This window comes from Calonectris borealis, chromosome Z (assembly GCF_964195595.1).
Source record: "Calonectris borealis chromosome Z, bCalBor7.hap1.2, whole genome shotgun sequence".
Lineage (NCBI taxonomy): Eukaryota > Metazoa > Chordata > Aves > Procellariiformes > Procellariidae > Calonectris > Calonectris borealis.
Window position 1 is genome coordinate 57,067,554 of NC_134352.1, and position 21,631 is coordinate 57,089,184.

General features: G+C 37.4%; 1 protein-coding gene across 6 annotated transcripts in view; it reads left to right on the forward strand.

Moving 5' to 3' along the window:
* The window catches only part of PUM3 (pumilio RNA binding family member 3), a 28,319-nt gene extending 8,180 nt beyond the window's left edge, over window positions 1–20,139 (forward strand). For 5 of the 6 annotated variants that reach the window (XM_075138088.1, XM_075138087.1, XM_075138089.1 and 2 more), the window contains 10 exons: window positions 1,107–1,210; window positions 1,705–1,783; window positions 3,376–3,474; window positions 4,576–4,629; window positions 6,180–6,260; window positions 10,864–11,006; window positions 11,789–12,011; window positions 13,088–13,175; window positions 15,138–15,228; window positions 19,887–20,139. In XM_075138088.1, the coding sequence (XP_074994189.1) occupies window positions 1,107–1,210; window positions 1,705–1,783; window positions 3,376–3,474; window positions 4,576–4,629; window positions 6,180–6,260; window positions 10,864–11,006; window positions 11,789–12,011; window positions 13,088–13,175; window positions 15,138–15,228; window positions 19,887–20,025 (1,101 nt within the window). In that variant the 3' untranslated portion in view covers window positions 20,026–20,139. Of the gene's footprint in view, window positions 1–1,106; window positions 1,211–1,704; window positions 1,784–3,375; window positions 3,475–4,575; window positions 4,630–6,179; window positions 6,261–10,863; window positions 11,007–11,788; window positions 12,012–12,180; window positions 12,247–13,087; window positions 13,176–15,137; window positions 15,229–19,886 lie in introns of those variants that run through there. The other variant, XR_012671057.1, reaches the window with a different exon arrangement.
* The last annotated feature ends 1,492 nt before the right edge of the window (window positions 20,140–21,631 follow it).

Below are 21,631 nucleotides of genomic sequence, written 5' to 3' on the forward strand. Positions count from 1 at the left end.
TTGTTTTCTTTTCCCATGGAGATATAGGACTTGAGTCCAAACTCTCTTGAAACTATTTAGACGTAGATCCTCACCAGGCAGTGGGAACCTTTTTAAAAAGTACAACCTCCTTTCTTTTGACTTCTGTTTTTCTTTCTTTCTTGCTGACTTGGAAAGTTGGTTTCCATTAGAGGCACAAACAATTTTATTTGCTACAAAGTACAAAACTGTTTTATGCAATTATTAACTACACTAGAGGGATTTTTGCACTCTGGTGTACAAAACAGCATGCTTTTACCCAAGATTTCTGTTAAAATTGTTATAAGACATTAACAGCTCATTTCTGAACCGTACTACTGTTTTTTCTTTACAGGTTTAGTAAAAGTAAAGTTTTAGTAAAGCATTTTGCAACACACTAATAGAAAGGCGTGCTTGCGGGCTGTGATTTGTACTGGGAGTAAAACAGCCTCTGAAATCAAGTGCAGTGTTAGCTTCCATCATTCTAGCATTCTTGGCATGAGTGCTTTAAGTAGTCTTACATTGCAGTGCAAATCTGAGACCCAACAGTATGTGGGTTTATAAGAAATACCGATGTAATCCTTAAGGAGACCTGGAATTTCTTGGAGTTTTGAATGTGTGGTTCACTTTTCCCCCTCGTGCCTCCAACTCTCCACCCCTCCTTCGCCCCCTAGCAGGGACGGTTAGAAATACATTTCTTCTAATTTTCTGTCTAGTCAGACTGTTCTTCTAACAACAGATGCTTCTACAATTACCAGTGTAATTGCTTAGATGAGATACCAGGAAGTACTTTTGTATTTAAGGTATATGGTATATATTCCTCCTCCCTGCTGTTCCTTGAACTGGAATTTCCTGGGCCTTGATTAACTTCTCGGTTCATTGACTTGTTGTTGTGTTGCCCCCTGACGTATGCATACTGTCATGCAGGATTTCTGCATGATAAGCTTTTTATTTTTAAAATTGTAAAAACTATTAGTTTTACAGAAAATTAATTTTGTTTGTGATACTGTTCATGAATTTTGATTGAAAAAGGACTAAAGATTATAATTTTCTATGAGCTCCAGTACTTACTGGGAACGATTAAACCTCTGATTGTGCATTCATTTCAGACACCAGTTGTCCCAACACTGGATAAAGTGTTAGAAGCTCAGCCTGAAAAGAGGGAGGCCATCTTGGATGAAATGAAACAGATTCTTACACCAATGGCACAAAAGTAAGGACAAAAATTGATTTAAGGTGTGACAATCTAGCATGAACAGGTTTGTTTCTGACATACAAACAGACAGTGATACTGATACTCTTTTTATCTGTAACGTTGCTGTGTTGTATAGTAAATAACTATGGTTTTGTCAGAAGTGTCATAACGAATATCTTCTCTTAATTTTGAAGTTCCCTTCTATAAACTGAAGTGTCCCCTGCCCCAGTCAAACAATTGGTAGAAATCCAAAGTGTGTTGTGCTTTCATAATGCATTATTGGATAAGCTTCTCCAGTGGTCTTTAGGAGAAAATGTTTTGCTAGGGTTTAGAATTTGTAAGTTTGGTAGAATTTTCCACATATTGTCAATGCTAAACATCTAATTCAGAATGACTATGTGTTTTCTGCACGCCACACTAACATTTCAAAATACAAATGAAGTATTGCTAGCTTATGTTAAAACCATTACTTGTGGGGAACTTCTTGCTTATTTTCCTCTTCCCAAATACAGAGAGGCTGTGATAAAACACTCACTGGTACATAAAGTATTTTTGGACTTTTTCACTTACGCTCTCCCGAAACAAAGATCAGTAAGTATGTTTTGTTTGGTTTTTGTCGTCTTTTGCCTGTCAGTGCAATATTTTTAATCTTGTGGTGAAAGTGGTGTAAGGTAACTAGACAAAAATACACATCTTAAATTTATAGAGTTTTACATATCTGACAATTCCAGATAGGTGATTGGGGCGTAATGTTCTATGGGGGTTTACAGTCACAGTGAACTTCCACTCTAAAGCAATAGTGTTTGTGACATTTGAATTAAAAAAAAAAAAATCTAATGGAACGACTTTGGTGTTTTCTCTCTCCATGCTAAATGGCCCTTCTCAATAGCTGGAGAATAATTAAAGCCAGGGACATTGCTTCCAGTAATTTAGCTTTCCAGTGTGTAGTTTCTTAACCGCTTGTAGCCATTGTCCAAAAAACTCTTGAAAAAATACAATCAGATTGGGCCCTTCTGTCAGCAGCCAAAACTTTGTCTTCTGCCTCCTCCTGAACCAAGCATATGGCTTGTATCACTATGTCTATATTAAATTCCAGTTTTAAGCTTACCCCAGCCACTCTTGCAAAAACTAGGTCTAAATCCCATCTGCGTATTGTGACATTGTATAAGCTGGTATCCTGCTTGACTTCACCTGTCTTCAAGCTGTGTCCGTCAACCTCGCCCTGGTTCTGCATGTCAGCACCATCTTACTCCAGGCCAGGTGGAGCCTTCTAGCCTTGTTGTCTCTCACCTACTGGACTCCACTCCCGAACTCTTCTTTGTTACTGTTAACAAACCCGAAGCTAAGGGTAGTGGGAGTGGACTATGCGTGGCCTATTCTGAGTCCAGATCTTACCTAATTGTGCGTGGTTTCCTGTAATGCTTTGTCAGAGAATGCTTCTGGATTCACAGTCTTGTGTGAATCAGGGGAATAAGGGCATATCTCTTCCTCCTTGCATGGCTTTTTGTGCAGACATGGTAGCATATGGATATTCTTTTTGGGGTTTGGAAATCCCTTTTGTAAATTTGTTCCTGCCTGTGCATGTAGCTGGTGACACCAATCATGTTGTGACTGAGCAGTTTCTAGATAAATGGTAAAATGCTTGGAACCTTTGACTAAGGAGCGAGAAGAAGCTAATGCTAGAAAGGGAGATAGGTGGGAGCTTCATGTCAGATAACATCAGTTCATAACATCAACTGGTGCTTAAATGACCTTTTAGTTCTTCTTGCTTTCTGGCTAATGGCCTGTATGTATAAATAAATTACATCACCTTCAAAGATTTTCTTCCTAAATGAATGGTTGTCCTTGTCTCCTGTAATATTAGTCTCAGTTCTGAGCACCCTTTCTTGAATTGTCTGTTATAGGACAACTGACAAGCTTCAATGCAGTTCTGATTTCATAGGATGAATACGATGAACAGTGTAGTTTTGAAGGGAGAAAGCCTATGTCATTTACAGTCTTTTGGACTCCTTTTGAGGCCTTTTTTCATAGGTCAAGGTAGTGAGAGTGGTTCTGTAGAGCCAGTGATGCTCTCCATAGTATTGTGGGCAGACAAAAAATCCTTTCATGCCCTCGCCCACCTGTCTTGAGATTTCTCAGGCCTTTTCTTTCACCTTTTTGCTTTACCACTTTTTCTTCTCCAGGAAATGATAGAAGCTATCAGAGAGGCTGTCATCTACCTGGCACACACTCATGACGGAGCCCGAGTAGCGATGCACTGCTTATGGCATGGTACTCCCAAGGTATTGCTTGGTTTCTGTCTACCCAGTCCTCTTTAATAATAGTCTAGTCTGAGACTGTGAGTATCATTGCTCACATGGATCCTTCTGCCAGCGCACATTTTGATGCAGTTAAGTATTTAAGAGAGGCCCCACTTTACCTATTGGCAAGTATAAGCAGTAGTTTTTCATGAATCAAATGCTTTTATTAGAACTTTTATGGTGGAAGCATCTCCTTTTATTTTTAGCAGAGTTTTTGGAGATGACACACAAAGCTTTTCCATTTTAAGATTATTGGCCATTCATTCATTCCGTAGATTTCTTAATGCAGGTGAAATTGGCAGGAGGGAGAGGACAGTAAAGAAGTCATAATATGGAATGATGTTTGGCTTTGGAATGCCAAGACTTAGAAAATGTAATAGCAACTGTGTTTTAGTTTCTTCTGCTGATACAGTATCCTGAAATACTTCAGGTGTAACATATGTCATCATCTCTTGGAAATACTGTAATGCTTCCTATCTTTTTCTGTATTAAAAAAAAAAGGCGACTTATGACTTCTGCTTGTTAAAGAGTGCAGAAAAAAATAGGAAGTTGCTAGGATCTGAGGGTGGTAATGGGTCTATAGAAGACTGAGCAGTGGTTGCAAGAGCTGAAAGTACAAGCACTGAGGAAACTTTCTGCCAAAAACATCTTGTTAATAAAGGGGTTTTGCAACAGGTTAGAGTCCTTGTTACTTCAGAGTTTCAGGTCCTGTTGAGTAAGTTTCTTTGCAAGTGAAGAGTTGAAGAGCATTCTTCTTCTGTAAGTAATGAGTAAGATATAGGTGAACATAGGTGGTGCTTTGGGTTTTGGGTTTTTTTCCCTCCAAGCTGCCCTTTTAGGCATCTCCCATTTGCGGGCAGATCTTGTAAACATATCACAGAACTCCCTGGGATTGAGTCTTTCACAGTTAGGTTTAATTCTTCACACTGTTTCTAGTGTTGACAAATGTGAGACTTTGGCAAATAGCCTTTGCTTTAGTAAGCAAATTGAAGTTTATCTTTTTGGAGGTATAAATAACAATTTAGTTATTCAGAATCACTGCCATTATAGGCTCATTCGAGTTTCTTGTTTCCTTTTGGGTAGGACAGAAAAGTTATTGTGAAAACTATGAAGACGTATATTGAAAAGATAGCAACGGTGAGTGTTCATTAACCATTTATTTCGTAGTCTCTGAAACACAAGTGATTTGATAGAGGCTAATTACAATGTGCTTTGGTACTGGAAACAACTACGAGATCGTAATAAAAGTAGGTTTAAAATAGTGGTGATGTACTAGATAATATTAAATATATTGAACTTTATGGAATATTTAGAGACATACTGAGAAGCTTCATTGTGGGCACTACATGTAGTACTATCCTTCTGTAAAGTAACTGAGTTAATTGTAAGTACTAAATCTTTTTTCTACAATTTTTTTGAGCCCAACTTTATATTGCATCTTCATATGGCTCGTTGGTTCATTCTCATTGGTTGGGAGTAAAATAACGTGTACAGAAGAGGAACAAAATTTAAGATGTGTTGGAGATGTCATTGGAAAGGCCATTTGAATGTGCATCTTTCTTATAAGATGCTCAATAACTTTTTAAGTCAGGAAGCTTCAGAATGAATTAATGCTGAAGTGACATACAATGGAAGAAATCTGTATTTAATTTTTTTCTGAGTAACATGTATGTTTGGAAGCTGCAGCATCAGTACAGTAACAGAGTAACAGTCGCAACTAGATTTCATAGTGCTGGGCAAAAGTGCAACTGTGAAGAAAAGCTTTTTAAACTTCTTCCCTTCCTGATTGCTGTATTGTTCTGTTTACTAATAGTTGACGTGGTCTCAATCAGTGGTCTCCAAACTTTTTTGATCACACAACCCTGAGTATGCATCCCCAATATATGTATATTTATATATAAATGTACATGTACTACTGTAGTAGTATACATTATAAAACATACACAGAAATAGAAATTTTAAAAGGATGGGATAAAGATAACCGTCTAACCTTAGATATTTATTAATGGTACAAAAAACCACTTTCTTCCTGCACCACAGTGGATTGTCTTGTACTTCTACTACCAGAATAAATGAGTTGTTATATTTTATAAAATATGTATTATATAGAAATATGAGACAGTGGGTAAATAATAGCTAAAACAGCACTGGAACACTGAAGGTCTGGCTTCACCTTGACATAGAGTCTTACTGACATACAAGTGAATTGGGTTGTGCCCTTTTGAACATGCTAGAGACTGCTCTCTGGCAATGCAGTAGAGACCATATGGCTCATTGCAGAGACACAGTCTCCGAAAAGACTGTACGTGATTTATCTGTTTTAAGCAAATCCACTGTGGAAATAAAATCTGTATGTAATGCTCCTGCAAGGCAAATCCCATGATTTCAAATTATGATTAAATAATAGGATTAGGCTAATAGCTCAGATGTGATAAAGCAGTATATATCAATTTATAATGGCAGATCAACTTAATCTACCATTATTTTAACAACATGCTTCTCCTAACAAGCCTTGCTTTCAGAGGGAGCCTAAATGTTGGGCTTCTCTCGTTCCATGACAGACAGAATTTGCTTGTGGTTCATGTTGTGTCGTGTTTGAGACAAACTCTCAGAAAAGTTGATTCTAAGTCAATTAGTGTACTTACAGAGCTTGACTGCATGTGGTTTCTGATGTCTCATTTTTGCAGGGTGAATTTTCTCATCTGGTCTTGCTGGCAGCATTTGATTGCATCGATGACACTAAACTTGTGAAACAGTTAATTATATCGGTAAGTAATTGAGTTTTTCCTAAAATAGTATACTAAATAGTGTCAGTGTGTTTGTCAGTGTATAGGAGGATTAGAGTAGGAATCCATCTGCTTTTTTCAAACCATTTAATTCCTTTCCGCCTGTTCTGTTTCATTATACTTGTGTATCGAGATTTTTTTTTTTCTTAGAAGATGTCAGCACTTTCATATGTTCTCTTTAGTTATTTATTTGAATTAGTTTTTAAGCTAGATTCAGTGCTTTCTGAAAATTACCTTTTTTGTGCGTGTTCATTCTGGCTAATGGATAACTGGAATCTCTTTGAAGTCAATGTTTTTGTCATAGAAGTTTGAGCTCTGCTAGTATTTCAAGGGGTTAAATTGATGGAAAACTTCAGAATGAGGATGTCATCTTACTCATTTTACTAAACTGTCCAGAATATCCGTGCCTAGAATGTCCTTATTGTGCAAACTTATTATTGTAGAAAAAGTTGTTTAGCACATTTAGCTCTTTTCTTTGCAGAAGTAGCATCTTGGAAAGAGATACTTCAAGATAAACTATAGTAAACTTTCAGGAACATGGCAACAGGCCTGAATATAGTATACCATGTCTTCAAACAAGAAAAAGTACTCACAGACTTTTGGTTGGATGCTGAAACCATTAGCTCTCATTAATTCTCAAAACTTGACATTTTTACTTAATATGTTGATAATTAAATGACAATTAACATTCTGGATAAAATCCATGTAATATTTTTATCTTGTTTCCAAAATGGATACAGATAGATGTCTGAAATATGAGAGCACTCTAGCTGTTTTACTTCAACTATATGGAATTGCAGAATGAACAGTAAGGGTAGTATAATCTAGTCTGCATCTGCTTCCTTTTGGAATGTCCCCTTTCCCCACCTTCCTTCCAAAAATTATTTAATAGGGTTTCATAAAGTGTTTATACATAAAATTATGTTTACATGCAAATTTTATAACTTCTAAGATGTTTTAATCTGTAAATTACCGTGAAGTTATGTATTCACACTGATAAAAGAGACTTCATAGTGCACAATTACTTTTCATGCAAGCAGGATAATTAACATTGATGTATAGGTTGTAATGTGCTTATAGTAGTATTCATGCTATAGCTTTCAGGACTGATGAGTTGAGAGGCAGTGGCAGGGAGGTAAAGATGAGGCAAATACTCTGTATGTGGAGGAGGAATATGAGGAGAAAGTGGTTATGATGAGCCTTGCTTTAAAAAATATGAGCAGTTCTTCCATTGAGCAACTTTGGATAGGGGTAATTGCGTTTTTGTACCCTAGCATGGAGATTTGGCCCTAAGTCTGTGCCTCTCTGATAGGTGTGGAGAGATGAAAGCATCCCAGCGTGGAGGTGGCTTTTGTTTCTTGGATGTATTAGCTGTAATCACACCGGGCTTTTGTTTCCAGAGTCCAGTCTGCAATGTAACAACTTCTGGGCACGTTCCAAGCAAATAAGCCCTGACAGATCAGAGCTGTCGGTACGAGATCATTGAGGCGTTCCTGTACTATATTACAAGCACTCTTGTGCACCCTTTCTGGAGGGTTTATTAGTTCAGATACTGTTTGGCTTTAGCTGAGGGTATCACTTAATTCCTGAATCATCTGTGTTTTTCCACCATCTGAGATCAAAGATAATGGAGTGTTTACTGTTTGGTCATCCTACTGCATCAGTCTGGACAGAAGAGTAAAGGAGATTAAGAAGTGGCTTTCACACATACAGAATTGGCCCATCTGAGTTTATATCAGGTCAGGAACAGGGAAAGGATGTCAGGGAAAAGGAAAAAAAAAATCCTGTAAGATCAAAACCAGCCCTTCAGGTGGTGAATGAAAACTAGTAGCAGAGGGTGAGGTCGAAGCATCTAGAAATCAAGCATTGAAGCATACTTTATAAAAGAATCCAACCCTTAAAATTATCTTAAAGAGCAGTTAGACTTCTAAAACAGCTTATACTGATTATCATTCTGTCCATACTAAAATTTAGCTTAAGGAACATAAGGAAAATAATAAAGATTTTGGGGGGGAGAAAAAGCAGTGTTTGGGCAAGTCTTTTAAAACTGGTCACTTATTTGGATTGGCAGAATGGTTGGGAATTTGTAGGTAAGGGAAGGTTTTAAGCTCTTTAAATCCTTTGAGGAAAGTCTGTCCTTCTCATCTGTCAGCTCCACGGAGTCTTCTTAATCCAGAACCAAAGAATATGTATGGTCCTTTAAACCTTCATATATGAGGGCAACTGCAGATTGTGAGCTTAGCATGTGTCAGGGTTCGGGCAGGTTTTAGTGGGAAATCCCTCTCTTCCATGAGGACTCCAAGCAGGCAGTGCTAGGGAGACGTTACCAACGAAGGACAGCATGTCTGTGTCATTCAGAATTTCTTCTGGTACTTTCTCACAGTTCTGCCACTGAAAGTGACCAAATTCTGTAATTCTTTGGAATCATAGAATCAGTGGGGGAAATACACTTTTGGAGGATTTAAAGAAAAATGTGTCTATTATCTTTTATGCAAAATGGCTGTGTTATAGATTGATTTCGAAGTGCAGATGATTTTTGTGTTTATTTGTACTAACTAAATATTTTCTTTACCTGTTTTAAGTTTTGAAATACTTCAGCACCTTTGTCATCTATTTAATTGATAAATGAACTTCACATACAGCTGAATCTGAATGTACATGCTAAGAAGACACAACGTGGTTTTGGTTGGAGCTTTTGTTTCCTCAGAAAAGATTTTTTTTCCTATGCCTAAAGGGTGAAGGTTACAGTAATAGGTTTTTATTCATAATTACAGTGCTGCATCAAACTGATGTTCATCTCAGTTTACCAAAACTCATTTTCACCTAGGTTTAAGCAAAATAAGGACTTTGTCTTACCATTTCTTGCCAGCTTCCAACCACCTTCCTCTGTTTCTCTTGCCCTCAAAGACAACCAACCAGGCCCCATATTAATAAAGGGTGACATTGGTTTAAATTGTTCTATTTACCTTTTTCTAGCTGTTGCTGGAAGGATTTTCATGGTGGAAGAAAGGGGTTTTAAGGGCTATGGCCTGCAAAATATGCTGAAAATGCCCAGAGTTCTGTACAGCCCTCCTTTGCTTTGATAATCGTAAATTTTACGTGTATATTAAAAGTTGCCAGGAATGGATTATCATAATGGTCAAGAGTATCTGGATGGTATTCAGGATTCTCCAGTGGTACTTGGAACTTGCACAAAATGCATGTTGCTGTGTGAAAGGGCATTTGTTGAGAAGCTGACAAAAATTTGAGTACAAACAGATGGGCTAATATAGGTGCTTCCACCTGAATATAGCAGCATGCTTCTATAAGCAGGAAAACTCCCCTGCATATTAATGCGTTTCTTCCTCAGCTGTGTTAGTGCACAAGTGTATGAGGTGCCCACTCTGTAGTTTACAAAGTGGTTACTCCTAGACAACGACTAACCTCTGGGAAATGCCCAGTGTTTTCTGTTAGTGCTCAAATAAACTGCAAATAATACTCCCACCAGAAGTCAGCTTTATTCTATTATTGAAACTTAATTTTTCTTGGTGAATGTTCTGTGATCAGTTTAAGACAGACTTTTCCTTCCCGTGGTGTCCTGGTTTCGGCTGGGATAGGGTTAAATTTCTTCCTAGTGCTGTGTTTTGGATTTAGTAGGAGAAGAATGTTGATAACACACTGATGTTTTCAGTTGTTGCTAAGTGCCCTCCTAGTCCAAGGACAGCTCCCATGCCTACTGACTGAGCTGAGTACACGAGATGGGAGGGAACATAATCAGGACAGCCAGCCCAGCTGGCTAATGGGGTATTCCATACCGTGTGACGTCATGCTCAGTATACGAATGGTAGGTGTGATCCAGGAAGTACCGATCGCTACTTGGTTATCGGTCAGCGCAGGTGGTGAGCAATTGTATTGTGCATCACTCATTTTGTATATTTTATCATTATCATTATTATTTTCCTTTTTTTTCTGTTCTATTAAACTGTCTTTATCTCAACCCACGAGTTTTTCTCACTCCTACCCTTCCGATTCTCTCCCCGTCCTGCTGAGGGGTGGGGGGAGTGAGTGAGCGGCTGCGTGGTATTTGGCTGCCTGCCAGGTTAAACCACGACACATGGACTGTCCTTGCTGTCTGGGTACTTATGTACACTCCCTTGAAGGTCAGCATGGTATCAGTGATTACTCGTAGGTGATGTGGTAGGTGATCCTTTGTATGTCTGGTCTGCTGAGGTTATGACTTGTACTGAGGTTATATTTGTACAGCGTATGACATACTAGAACATGTGGTGTTCTTTGTACTTGTATGTATCAGTGAAAACAAATCCTGTGCTTTTGTAGTATTTTCTAATCAGTGACATTGATGCATCTGATGAACACATTTTAAACTTTAGTGTTTTTTTTATTTTTCTCACTTCTCCAAACTTTCATTCTGATCAGATTCTTTTTATTTAATTGCACAGGCAGATATGAATCTTACTCATTTGAATTCTTATTCATAGTCACAGCTTATTTCCTAAGCTTTGCATTTGAAAGGTAATCAGTAATTACTGATGGCTCAAAACTATTATTTCATTAATGTTTTGTTGCTGTTTGTTTACTTTTACAGGAAATAAATGCTTCTTTGCCCAATATAATAAACAATAAATATGGAAAGAAGGTCTTGTTGTATCTGCTAAGTCCTAGAGACCCTGCACATTTTGTTCCAGAAATCATCAAGCTTCTGCAACAGGGAGATGGAAATGCCTATAGGTAACTTAGATATGAAGGTCAAGTTGTTTTCCCTAGAGTCCAGAAGAGTTCACGCAACACTTTGTCATGATTCATTTAATTCCAGCTTTTCTTCGTAATATGTAATGTAAATATATATAAATAATACATAAGTATTACTAGATACGTTAATCTGTAGTCCTTATTTTTGCATTCTTGGTTTAAAGTTTGTATATGATAATTGGAGACCAGAAATGTATTGGTGATCAGCAGTTTACCCCCTTTGAAAAGGGCAGAAATTGTGATGCGTTCTTTGTTTAAACTCATGTATCGAATTTGGCATAGCAGAAAATTTTTAAGATGCATTATTAGTGTTTTGATTTGCATAAAAGTGTGTCTCAAAATCTAGCAATAAAAATGGAAATTGTTAATTTGAATTCAGTCTCTGGTATTGACACTGATGCTATTCAGCTTTTGAAGAAGGAGCGATTTTAGGTGGTGAGAGAGCTGTTTAAGAAATACATCTTAGTAGTTGAGATAACAGAATGAATAGAAAACAAACACGTTAAATTATCTTTGTTAACAAAAAACTGAGGTTTACTGGCAGTCAGCTTTAAACACTATACGCTTTCTCACTCCACGTGTTCTTAAAATGTGTGCAACGTGTGTTTAATTGTATGTGAAACAGAGAGAAGAATAATGCTTTATGTTGATCTTCCAATAATTTATAGCTGTCTCAAATAGCATATGTATTCTGAATTTCTTGTTGCTTGATGTGTATACAGAGCAAGTCTTCTACAGTAATGTGCTGTCTCTTTCACCAGTAAGAAGAATACTGAACTCCGCCGCCATGAACTCCTGGAAGCCATTTCCTCACCTTTGCTAAAGTATTTGCAAGAACATACCCAAGAAGTAGTGATAGACAAAGCTACCTTTGTCTTGGTTGCTGACATCTTAAGAACAGCTCTTGGTGACATCCAGCCTGCACTAGATGCAATTGCTAATTTAGCAGCGGAAGAGCTGGTTCCAGGTGGCCGTGATGGGCAGGTAATGTAACAGAGGACAAGGTGCTGAGATCTTGCAGAGCGTTTGCTTGTTTTGTATTACTAAAATTAAGTCTGCTCACTTTTTCCTTTACATAAGATGTCAACGTACTGCCCTGATAGCACTCATACATTGGACATGGTCTCTGTTTTCTGACATTTTCCTTTCATAGTTTATTATTGTTGCATCTGGAGCAATGAAGGCTTGAGCCAGCATTTCATCTGAGTTGTAGAGCAAGGTACTTCATGGTCTTGAATCTTCAGAACTGCTTTAAACACTTTGTGGGAAGGTAGCTGACAATCACATTACACGGTCTCTCTTTTAATGTTATCACTATGCAATCAAGCAGTTAGTAAATTTTTATAGTTCATTTGACTGTTTACACTGAGAATGTTTCTTAGCTTTTAGGTATGCGTATCTCCATGCAAGGAAAGATCTTAGATAATAGCTGTTTATCTTTACAGTATGACCTTCTCTTCAAAATGTGCTCCTCCCCGATTTTTTTGAGTTAAGCTCAGTCGAATATGTGTCTGTAGACTAGAAAACAAAAAATGTTGTGGACACTGTATTTAAGATAGATGCCTTCCAGATTTTTGTAGTTGTGCTGAATTTGCTCTGTCTTTCCCCTTCTTTAAGATACGCATTTTACAGAATTTTACATGAACTGCTCATGTTTTCTGTGATTTTCTGTGAACCATACTGTATTGAATTTTCAAGTCTGAAAATGTGGGAAGTCTGGAAGTTCTTGTAGAGGCAGCTAGACTAAGAGATTCTGCCCTGCTGAACATGAAGTCCTTGGAGGGGTGGATGAAACATTGGTTTATATGGTTTATATTACTGAAAGTCAGATGTTACAAGGAAGGTCGTAAAAAATAAACTGGACGGTTTAAATAAGTATTCAGATCAAACTTGTTGATATTTGCATAGGTGATGACTAAATGGATCAGTGTGATGTGGTATCCGAGGGCAGAGTGGATAAATCAAGCAGGAATATTTGTGGACAGACACGTAACTGCGTTTTGAAACATCATCATTAAATAATATGGTTTGGTTTTGTTTTTTTTTTTTTTCCTTTAAAGCTTCACATTGCAGAGCATCCAGCAGGTCATCTAGTTTTGAAATGGTTAATAGAGCAAGATGAAAAAATGAGAGAGAGTGGAAAAGAAGGTATGTTGGAAATTCAGCTTTATTTGATCAAATTACGACTTCAGAGTAATCAGTTATTTCAACTAAAATAAGATTGCTGCATTTATTTCTTTGAATATACTAATATGTAGAAAATTTAACATATCCTCTAAGATTATTTCTTCTAACTTTTTGCTGTTGTGAGCTGTTATATGAACAGAATGCCAAGCATACGTTTGCTTTTTCTGCAAAGAAAGTACTGCTCTGTTTTTTTTCCTCAGGGGTTTACTACGTATTTGGGACAAGGTTCATTTTTGTGCTTAAAATGTCTTGATAGCTTTGCTAAATTACACAGCAATTTAAATAGAAAAATAGAATAATAATAGAATAATAATAATAGAAAAAGTGAAGTCTTTCTATCAGGAAGACTTGTTTCATTACTGTTTGTGAGCCAAACTGTAATCTTAACTGTGTTCATTAGCGCTGCTGAGTTAATGCTTTATAACTGTTATTACGATAATTCATGCACAAAAATAGGACATCTTTGCTATTTTATATCCCGGAAGGCAGAGATTGGGCACAGATGTTCTCATCTTAATTTAGCTTTTAAACTTACTTTATTACATAACTGTAAAATCTTGTTGTGTGAATCACCATATCCTAATAGAGATTACATTTTCTCATACAAAAATCTCAAAAAATGAAAGGAGGTAGGGGTGGCATAGTAGAATCTGGAGGGGACTTCTCTGTCTGCAGGGGGCTTTTCTCTTTGTAGAATTACCAGACCTTGTTAAACTTCTTTTTTTCTTCTCTTCTTCTTCTTACTACATGATACCTTTTTCCTTTAAAAGTAAGAGTTACTTGGGCTTCATTAAATGTTTCCGAAAAGGAGGCTGTTTTGCTGCCTCTCGAGTGGGTGATTAAAACTGTGCAATGGGGAAGTTTTATATGACTGTCTTTCAGAGACTAGCATAACTGAGATGATGATAGTTATCTGGATTTATTTCTGCTAACATTGTGCAATTCCCATTTTAAACACAAGCTGTTCCCTTTGGTTTCTTTGTTTTCCTCCAAAAAGTGCACCATTTGGAATTGTTGCTCTGAATTTATCGAATTGGCATTTAAAAAAAAAAAAAAAAAAAGGAACCAAATTGTTACCACGTAGGGAACAAGTTGAATAAAAACTGACCTGTTCTTCAGATGGAATTGTGATCTAAAGTGACAGTGAAAAATAGTTTCAGTGTTTGTGTGAAGACTGGAGTTTGTCGGGTTTGGGTGGGATTTTTTTGATTGCTTACTGATAAGTTTGCTCAGCTTACAAGTTGTAAGAGCAGTTTTCCTGAAGTTTAGTTCTTCAAATTCAGCTGGGGACTTGAGGTCAGTCTAGGTTCTTTCTTTTGCATATGCCATTAGTGTAATGAATCTGCAAGTCAGCTTAAGCTTTCAAAGCTACTGAAGAAATAGAGCCCTGTAGCATCAGCACGGTTGAAAGAAACGAGGTTCCTAGTGGTTTTCATGCATCAAAATGGATTAGCTCTAAAGTTTTAAGTAACTTCATCTGTACAAATTCTGTTTCTTCAGTTATAGAGTCAGATGCTTAAAAATGTAGCATTTTTCAGTATGTATTAGTTTATTGCATATAGTTATCTCTTGTGTTGGTGTCATTCTTACCAAGTTCTTTCTTTGGAGTGGATGCCTTCTTTAAGACATGAATAGCCTTTGACACCCTTTTAAAAAAGAAACAGCAAGTTTGACTGCTTTGTACTAGTAAACTGTCACACAGTGCTGCTATTGTCTAACTAATTTTAAGCAATACTGGGAAGTAGTCAAACATCTATAAAGGTATTCATTGTATTGAGTAGTGAGAGCAAAACTGTGTGAATTCTTGGTGGCTAAAAACTATTTGATTAAATCACAACTGCAGAGAACTTTTAATGGGCATCTTTGTATAAAGATACTGTCTAATTTTTTTTCTTCCCCCTACCTGTTTTCCACATTTTACAGTTTGCTTTGGAAGAACATTGGTGGAACATGTTGGTATTGAGAATATGAAGACCTGGGCAGAAGTAAATCGAGGTGCCATTATTCTTTGTTGGTATGTAAGGCACGTGGCTATTTCTGATTAGGTTCCAGTGTTAATTTCTTGAACAGCTGAGAGAACATCAGTTGAAATTTCTACCAGCAAAATGCCTTTTTTTGCTTAATGTGTACTGTCTTTCATGCCACTGTTAAGTCTGTGATGGAACAGGCTATTGGAAAAATTCAAACCAGAGTTTCCATAGGTTGTTCCTTGAGCTCAGGCTTTTGCAGTACTAGGAAGTAGCTCAATGTTGGAAAATCTTAAGATTAAAAATCAAATTTATTTTTAAAATTGTGCCTACCATGTCTTGTTTTACAAGCACAAAATTCTCAAAAGAGCACTCCACAAATAGCTACGTTAAAATACGTAACTCTGAAATAGCTGTGACTGCTGGCAGCGTGCAAGAATCCAGATTTTTTTTTTTTGTTTGTTTTGGTTTTTTTTGTAACTTACTGCTTTGTGTTGATGCTTTAATTATGGAGCCTAAGTATGCCTTACACTGAAGTATAAAAGTGTTTGGAATAGACCATACAAAAGAATAGACCATGCAGAGGCTTACGATGAGCTAACTGGCTCACGACTTTGAAGCAGTGAACCGTGCAACTAGTGAGATCAAAAAGACCCCACAGGATTAACATTAACATTTTGTGTTATCAAATGCAAACAGCTGTGTTAATCATTGCTGTTTTCACTTTGTAACTACCTATCAGCGTCAGGTCATAGAAACCCAACGATTTGTCTTTAGCCCAAAGTATGTGGTCTGTGTTCTGGAACTGCTGGGTCAGCATTGCACTGGTGGCTCCTCGTAAAGACTTACACTGAGCCAATATCAGCAAACAACTCAGACAGACAACATGATTTTGAAAAATAAAAGCCTCTTCTCCCGTTTTTTCCCATTTCTCCCTCTCCTAAAGTTACTTTACACTCCTTGTTGTTTGCTTTCCATCTCTCTTCTTTATGACTTTAGAGTGAGGCTCCTTTGACGTTCATGCTCTTTTGCAAGGTGAATCAAAAGCTGTTATCACTGTTAGTTAATCTGAGTTTAATTCTAACTTCGTTTAGTCATCATCATGCAGAGCACTAGTGAAAAAAATTATTAGTAGTAGAGTAGTTGCAATCCAGATACAAAACCGGTTTATGCAACATCATAATAGTCATATGGATCTGACTGTTATGATTGTTCAGCTGCTAAAATTATAACACTTTTTCTTTGCCTCTCATAACAGGCCTTTAGAATTCAATGAATGCATCTAATGCCTTTAAGTTATCTGATCCTGCACACAGATGTTCAGTAGAGGTTTGTTATAAAGGCTTGCTCACTGACAGTGTGTTAACGCTTGGACTTTTTTTCTCTAAGTCAAGGCTGAGGAGATTCATTTAACATGGGGTGTTGCTGGTTTATGTACTAAGCTATTTTGATTGTCCAAATAAAGTTGCAAAGTAAATTAGTGGAATTTTTTCCATATATAACACTTTAATAACTGTTTGGCTGTCACCGTGACAACAGTCTTTTAATAGGTTTTGAAGACTTACAGAAAAAAACAGGAAACTAGTAATTGCTTATTAGCAAAAACCAGGGTGTATTTTATGGAAAAGTCTGTGAGGAATGTCAGTCCTATCTCCCTGCTATTACTCATGGCACTACAGGGTGGGGCTTCGACAAGTGTGCTTTGTTACCAAGCAGGAGCTTATCTCCCAGATTGTCAGTCGAACATTTTTCACCAATACTGAAACTCGCCTAATAGGAAAGAGGGATAAAAGTACGGAGGAGGAGTGTGTGTGTTTGCTGGAATTTTGTTTTTAGGGATTTTCCTAAATTTTAATTAAATCTGAATCCTTTATAGTTTGAACTTCTTGTGATGACTCTTTAGGCATGACACCCTTTTGTTTAGATAGCTGAGAACACACAAACATAACCAGCTGCTTTTGTTCCATTTCATGTGACACCTGCTTACCTGGCTAACACGTAGTAATTAATCTCATCTTTGTTTAATGGCATGCATTGAAATCGAGACGTTACCTAAATCATAGAGTAATGATAAATTTAATTTAAACTGGTATAGATAACTGCAATATTTTTTTACATAAAATAATTGTTGAGTTTTAAAAAACGTTCTCATTTAAAAAAAAAAATATTCAGATACTGCTTTTATCATAAAGGAGCTCAGACCCGTCACACAGAGGTAATTTTCAGATGCTACCAGTTCTCCATGAAGCTATGATTGATTTTTGTTTTGCTGGCTTATGGAAGCCATCTGTCACTTATGTGCAGATCTGAAACTCAGAATTACCCAGTCAGTCCATTTGAAGGTTTTTGGCTTTCTAGTCATTAAAGCTTATTCACCAGTTATGAGCAGTTCATTGCATGTGCTTGATCGCTTAGTTACCTGGTATCCTCTGGACCATCTCCTTTCATTGCCTTACTTGCTTTTAATTTGATTTTTATACAAAAATCTGGGGCCTGGTTCTGATCTAGTACAAGCGTGAAGAGTCCTAAGGTAATGAGAGAGCTCTTTGCAGACATTACAATCCAACTTAGTGTCAATAAAGTGTTGTAAGTACTTGACTGTCATGAATGTGGGTCTGTTTACGTTTCTACATCTGACCTCTCCTCGGTATTTTTGAATTTGTCAATGATGTGTTACATCAGGGTAGAAAATGGATAAAAACATACTTCACCAAATGACTTATTGATTTCCATATGTCATTTCTGTAACCTGTCAATATATTTTATATGTGCATATATTTTATATGCACAAAATACAGAGGTGCCTCCTTACCAGATCTTAGAAGAACTTTCAGAATAATAATTAAAAAAAAAAAAAAAGTTGGTCTTTTAGCTGTATTATCAGACATGTAGATGATATATTAAAAATACCGTATCTTGAAATATCTATGGATACCAAGAGTTTGAAAGCAGCTTTACATGTATAGCTGTTGGTAGATGAAATTAATTTTTAGAAATATATAAAATGCAGTCCAGAGTGGCTTGCTGCTTTGTATGCTCTTTGTCCCTGGTGCAGAACCCTGTGAATCTCTTCATGTTAAGTACCAACGTGTTTAGCACATCCGTTGTCAGTACTCTTGACTTTCTTGCTGTTATCAGGGATACATGACTCACAGAAAAGCTGAAAAAATATCACTCACCTGTGTTGAATTCAGTTTTAAAGAAGGCCTCTTGATTAAATAGTACTGTCATGGCGAAAAGTGTAACAGAAGTTGCTGCTAGAAGTTGTTAGTCATAGTCATAGAAATAAATCTAGGAATAAAGTAGCTGAAAATAGTGGTCTTGTCAGATGGGCATCCCATGCTTTACTGTCTATAGTGTTGCCATCCTGCACAGGATTTCGAGTCCTAAGGAGACAAAATTTAAATCTCGCCTTAAGCTACATTAATTCCTTTTCTGTCTTACTCAGTTCAGCTTGCCTTGTCTAATCCTTGTTTAAAAAGTAGGCAAGAAACAAGCTTTTAGGTAGCTGCAAATCTGGGAATGGTTTGGATCCTAGGGATTGTAAAGGCTTGTAGTATCATGCAGCCTGCTTGGTACCGGTACACAGGTGTTACAGTTTGCTTCCAATCCTAGTTTATTTGTATGCCAGTGCAACTTGTAATTCTGTTCTGGATTGCACACATTGGCTGTACAAGACTTTAAGTTTTTTAGGCAGTGGTCACTCATCATTTTGAAGTAGCAAATTAGGTGTGCCATCACCTCTACTGATTTTGTATTATAATCCAAAAATATTTCACTGTTACCCGAAGGAAGGGGAGAAGGACAATCATTGCCTAGGTTGATCTGGATAGTGCAGAAGCTTTTTCTTTCCTAACAGTATTTTACAGGTTGCGATGAATTTCCTTGTTTTCAGGGAAGAAAAGTTACCTGGGAAAGCTGGTTTGTTTTCCAAAAGTAATATCTAAAAAAGAACAGAATTGGTAAGGCTCCGTAGTTCTGCGCTAAATGAAGCACGGAAGTACAATAGTGAAAAGTACTTGATGTGTATTAGATGTACTTCACTGCATCCAGTGTTAGGACTCCCATTACAAGAAAGGTATCAACAACTGGAGCGAGTTAATGGAGGGTGACCAACACAGTCCTGGGCTGCATCCCTTGGCCTGGGAGGAGAGGGTGTGGGACCAGGGCTGGTTCAGCTGGGAGAAGGGACAGCTTTGGGGGCGTCCCTGGCACTGGCGGGGATGGAGGAGAGCTGGGCTCTTCACAGCAGTGCGTGGGTGGCTGGAGGGCGAGAGGCAGCAGCACAGGCACAAGCTGAAACACAAGAGGCTCAGGCTGGAGATAAGGAGAAGCGTTTTCCCCATGAGATCAGCCCAGCAGTGGGGCTGGGACCCAGACGGGTTGGGCTGTCTCCTGCGTTGGGGAATTTCAGGCCTGGACTGAGTGAAGCCCTGAGCAGCCTGGTCTGACCCAACGTTTGAACCTGCTTTGAGTAGGGATCTGCAGTTCCTTCCAGTCTCATTTGTCCTGTATTGGTTGAGTTCTCACTTGGTGTTTCACGCTTTCTGGAAAGTTTTACGTAATTTTCTAATTGGACGTGATAGAATCTGCCCTGAACTATATTCTTCCTAAATAGTTACTGTTTCCTTACACAGACAGCTGCTTTTCCTATGACCTACATGCTGACCTTTGATATCTTTGGTTTTTTTCCTGTTTCTTGTAGCCTTCTCCGGAGCGCCGATCAAGAAGTGGCAAATACAGTCAAAAATGGATTGAAAAAGCTTGTCCCAAAGTTGAAGCAGAATAAAAATGTAAAAGGAGTAGAAGCATTACTGGAGAAATTGACTTCCTCGTGTAAATGAAGCTAAAAAGGCAATTTACATCAGTGCAGCCAACTGAGAGTTGGTAAGATTTTGCACCGTGATTGTTTTAAGAAGCAGTGTATGCATTTGTAAATTAAATAATTTCTAAAATAACTTGTCTGTTGTACTCATTCTGTTGTGTGTGGTAAATGGTTGTTCTCGGAGATTGAAATCTCAAGATTTAAGAGCTAGTGGAAACTTCTGAACATGTAATCAAGAAGTTAAATCTTTTCCTGGTAACTTGCACAAAAATATTTTGAGTCTTGTTAAAATTTGTGTATGTTGTCATAGTTGCCATAGAAATAGAAGCATCTGTTCTGGAGATATTCTTGTGTACTAGACAAATAGACTTGTTCTTAATCCCCTTCCCTCCTGGCTTCCTTAAAAAACAAAGCAGAAAAACAATTCAAGTCCCATTCTTACCCTGTGAAGGAGTGATGGAGGCTCTCATCCTTCAGGAACTAACAGGAATAGAATGAAAATAGTGTCTCTGACTTTTTTCAAAGAAGGTCCTGAAGGAGATGCTGACTATTTCAATGCTCCAGAGTTTGGTTTTGTTTTTCTTAAGTCTTCTGAAAAGTACAGACTTTTAAGCCCTAATAAACCAGAGGGATTTGGGGTTTTTTTTGGTGTCTTCCTTGTATTAGGGGAGGGATGAATTTACTTCTGCATAATATCAAGTAAATGTCCTATTGATTTCTACTATACCCTATTTCGATCTAGTAAAATCAAGCCAAAATGTTCTCATTTTAAGCAAAGAAAAAAAAAAAACCCAAAACTTTCTTGGTAAGGCATTCATACAACACCCTGGTGGTGTTTAATGCCATGCTGAGAGACTGATCCAAACAGAGGACCAAATTAATTAAATCTCCAACTGCAGGAGTCACTCTTTACTGTTGCTTAGCCTGATAGGATGTGGCTCAATTTTTAGTAGCAGATAATTAGCCATTATTTCTCCTTCTCCCCTTCCTTCGGGTAACAGAGAAATATTCTTGGATGATAATACAAAATCAGTAGAGATAATGGCACACCTAATTTGCTACTTCAAAATGATGAGTGACCACTGCCTAAAAAACTTGGTCTTCTACAGCCAATGCGTGCAATAGCAGATAATTAGCCATTATATATAAGATACAACTTCCTCAATATAAAGTACAATGCAACTAATTGGAAGTTGCCAGTGAGTTAGTTAAGTAAACCGGCTTAAGTTTCCATATTTTACATACTTCAAATCAGTCTCCTAAATTACTGACTTTATTGTCAGAGTTCTTGATGATCCACAAGTACTCCTACAGTCCATCGAGAACTGCAGTGCTCAGCACCCATGAAAATCGGATTACCCAGTTTGAGACTCAGACTTGCATGCTTAACATGAGGTAAAACACTCTGGTTCTCTAGGGTGCATCTGTGTGTATACAGGTGCTGGAATTGTTAAGTACATTCTCTAGATGTGTATGTTTAAGTATAAATAGTTTATCCAAAGCAATGAAATACATTATTTCATCTTAATCAGTAATCTCTTGCTTCTCACTGGTCCTGTCTAGGGTGAACATTTTTTAGTATAAAAAAATGACAAGATACCTCAATAGGCAAATTTTTTAAAAAC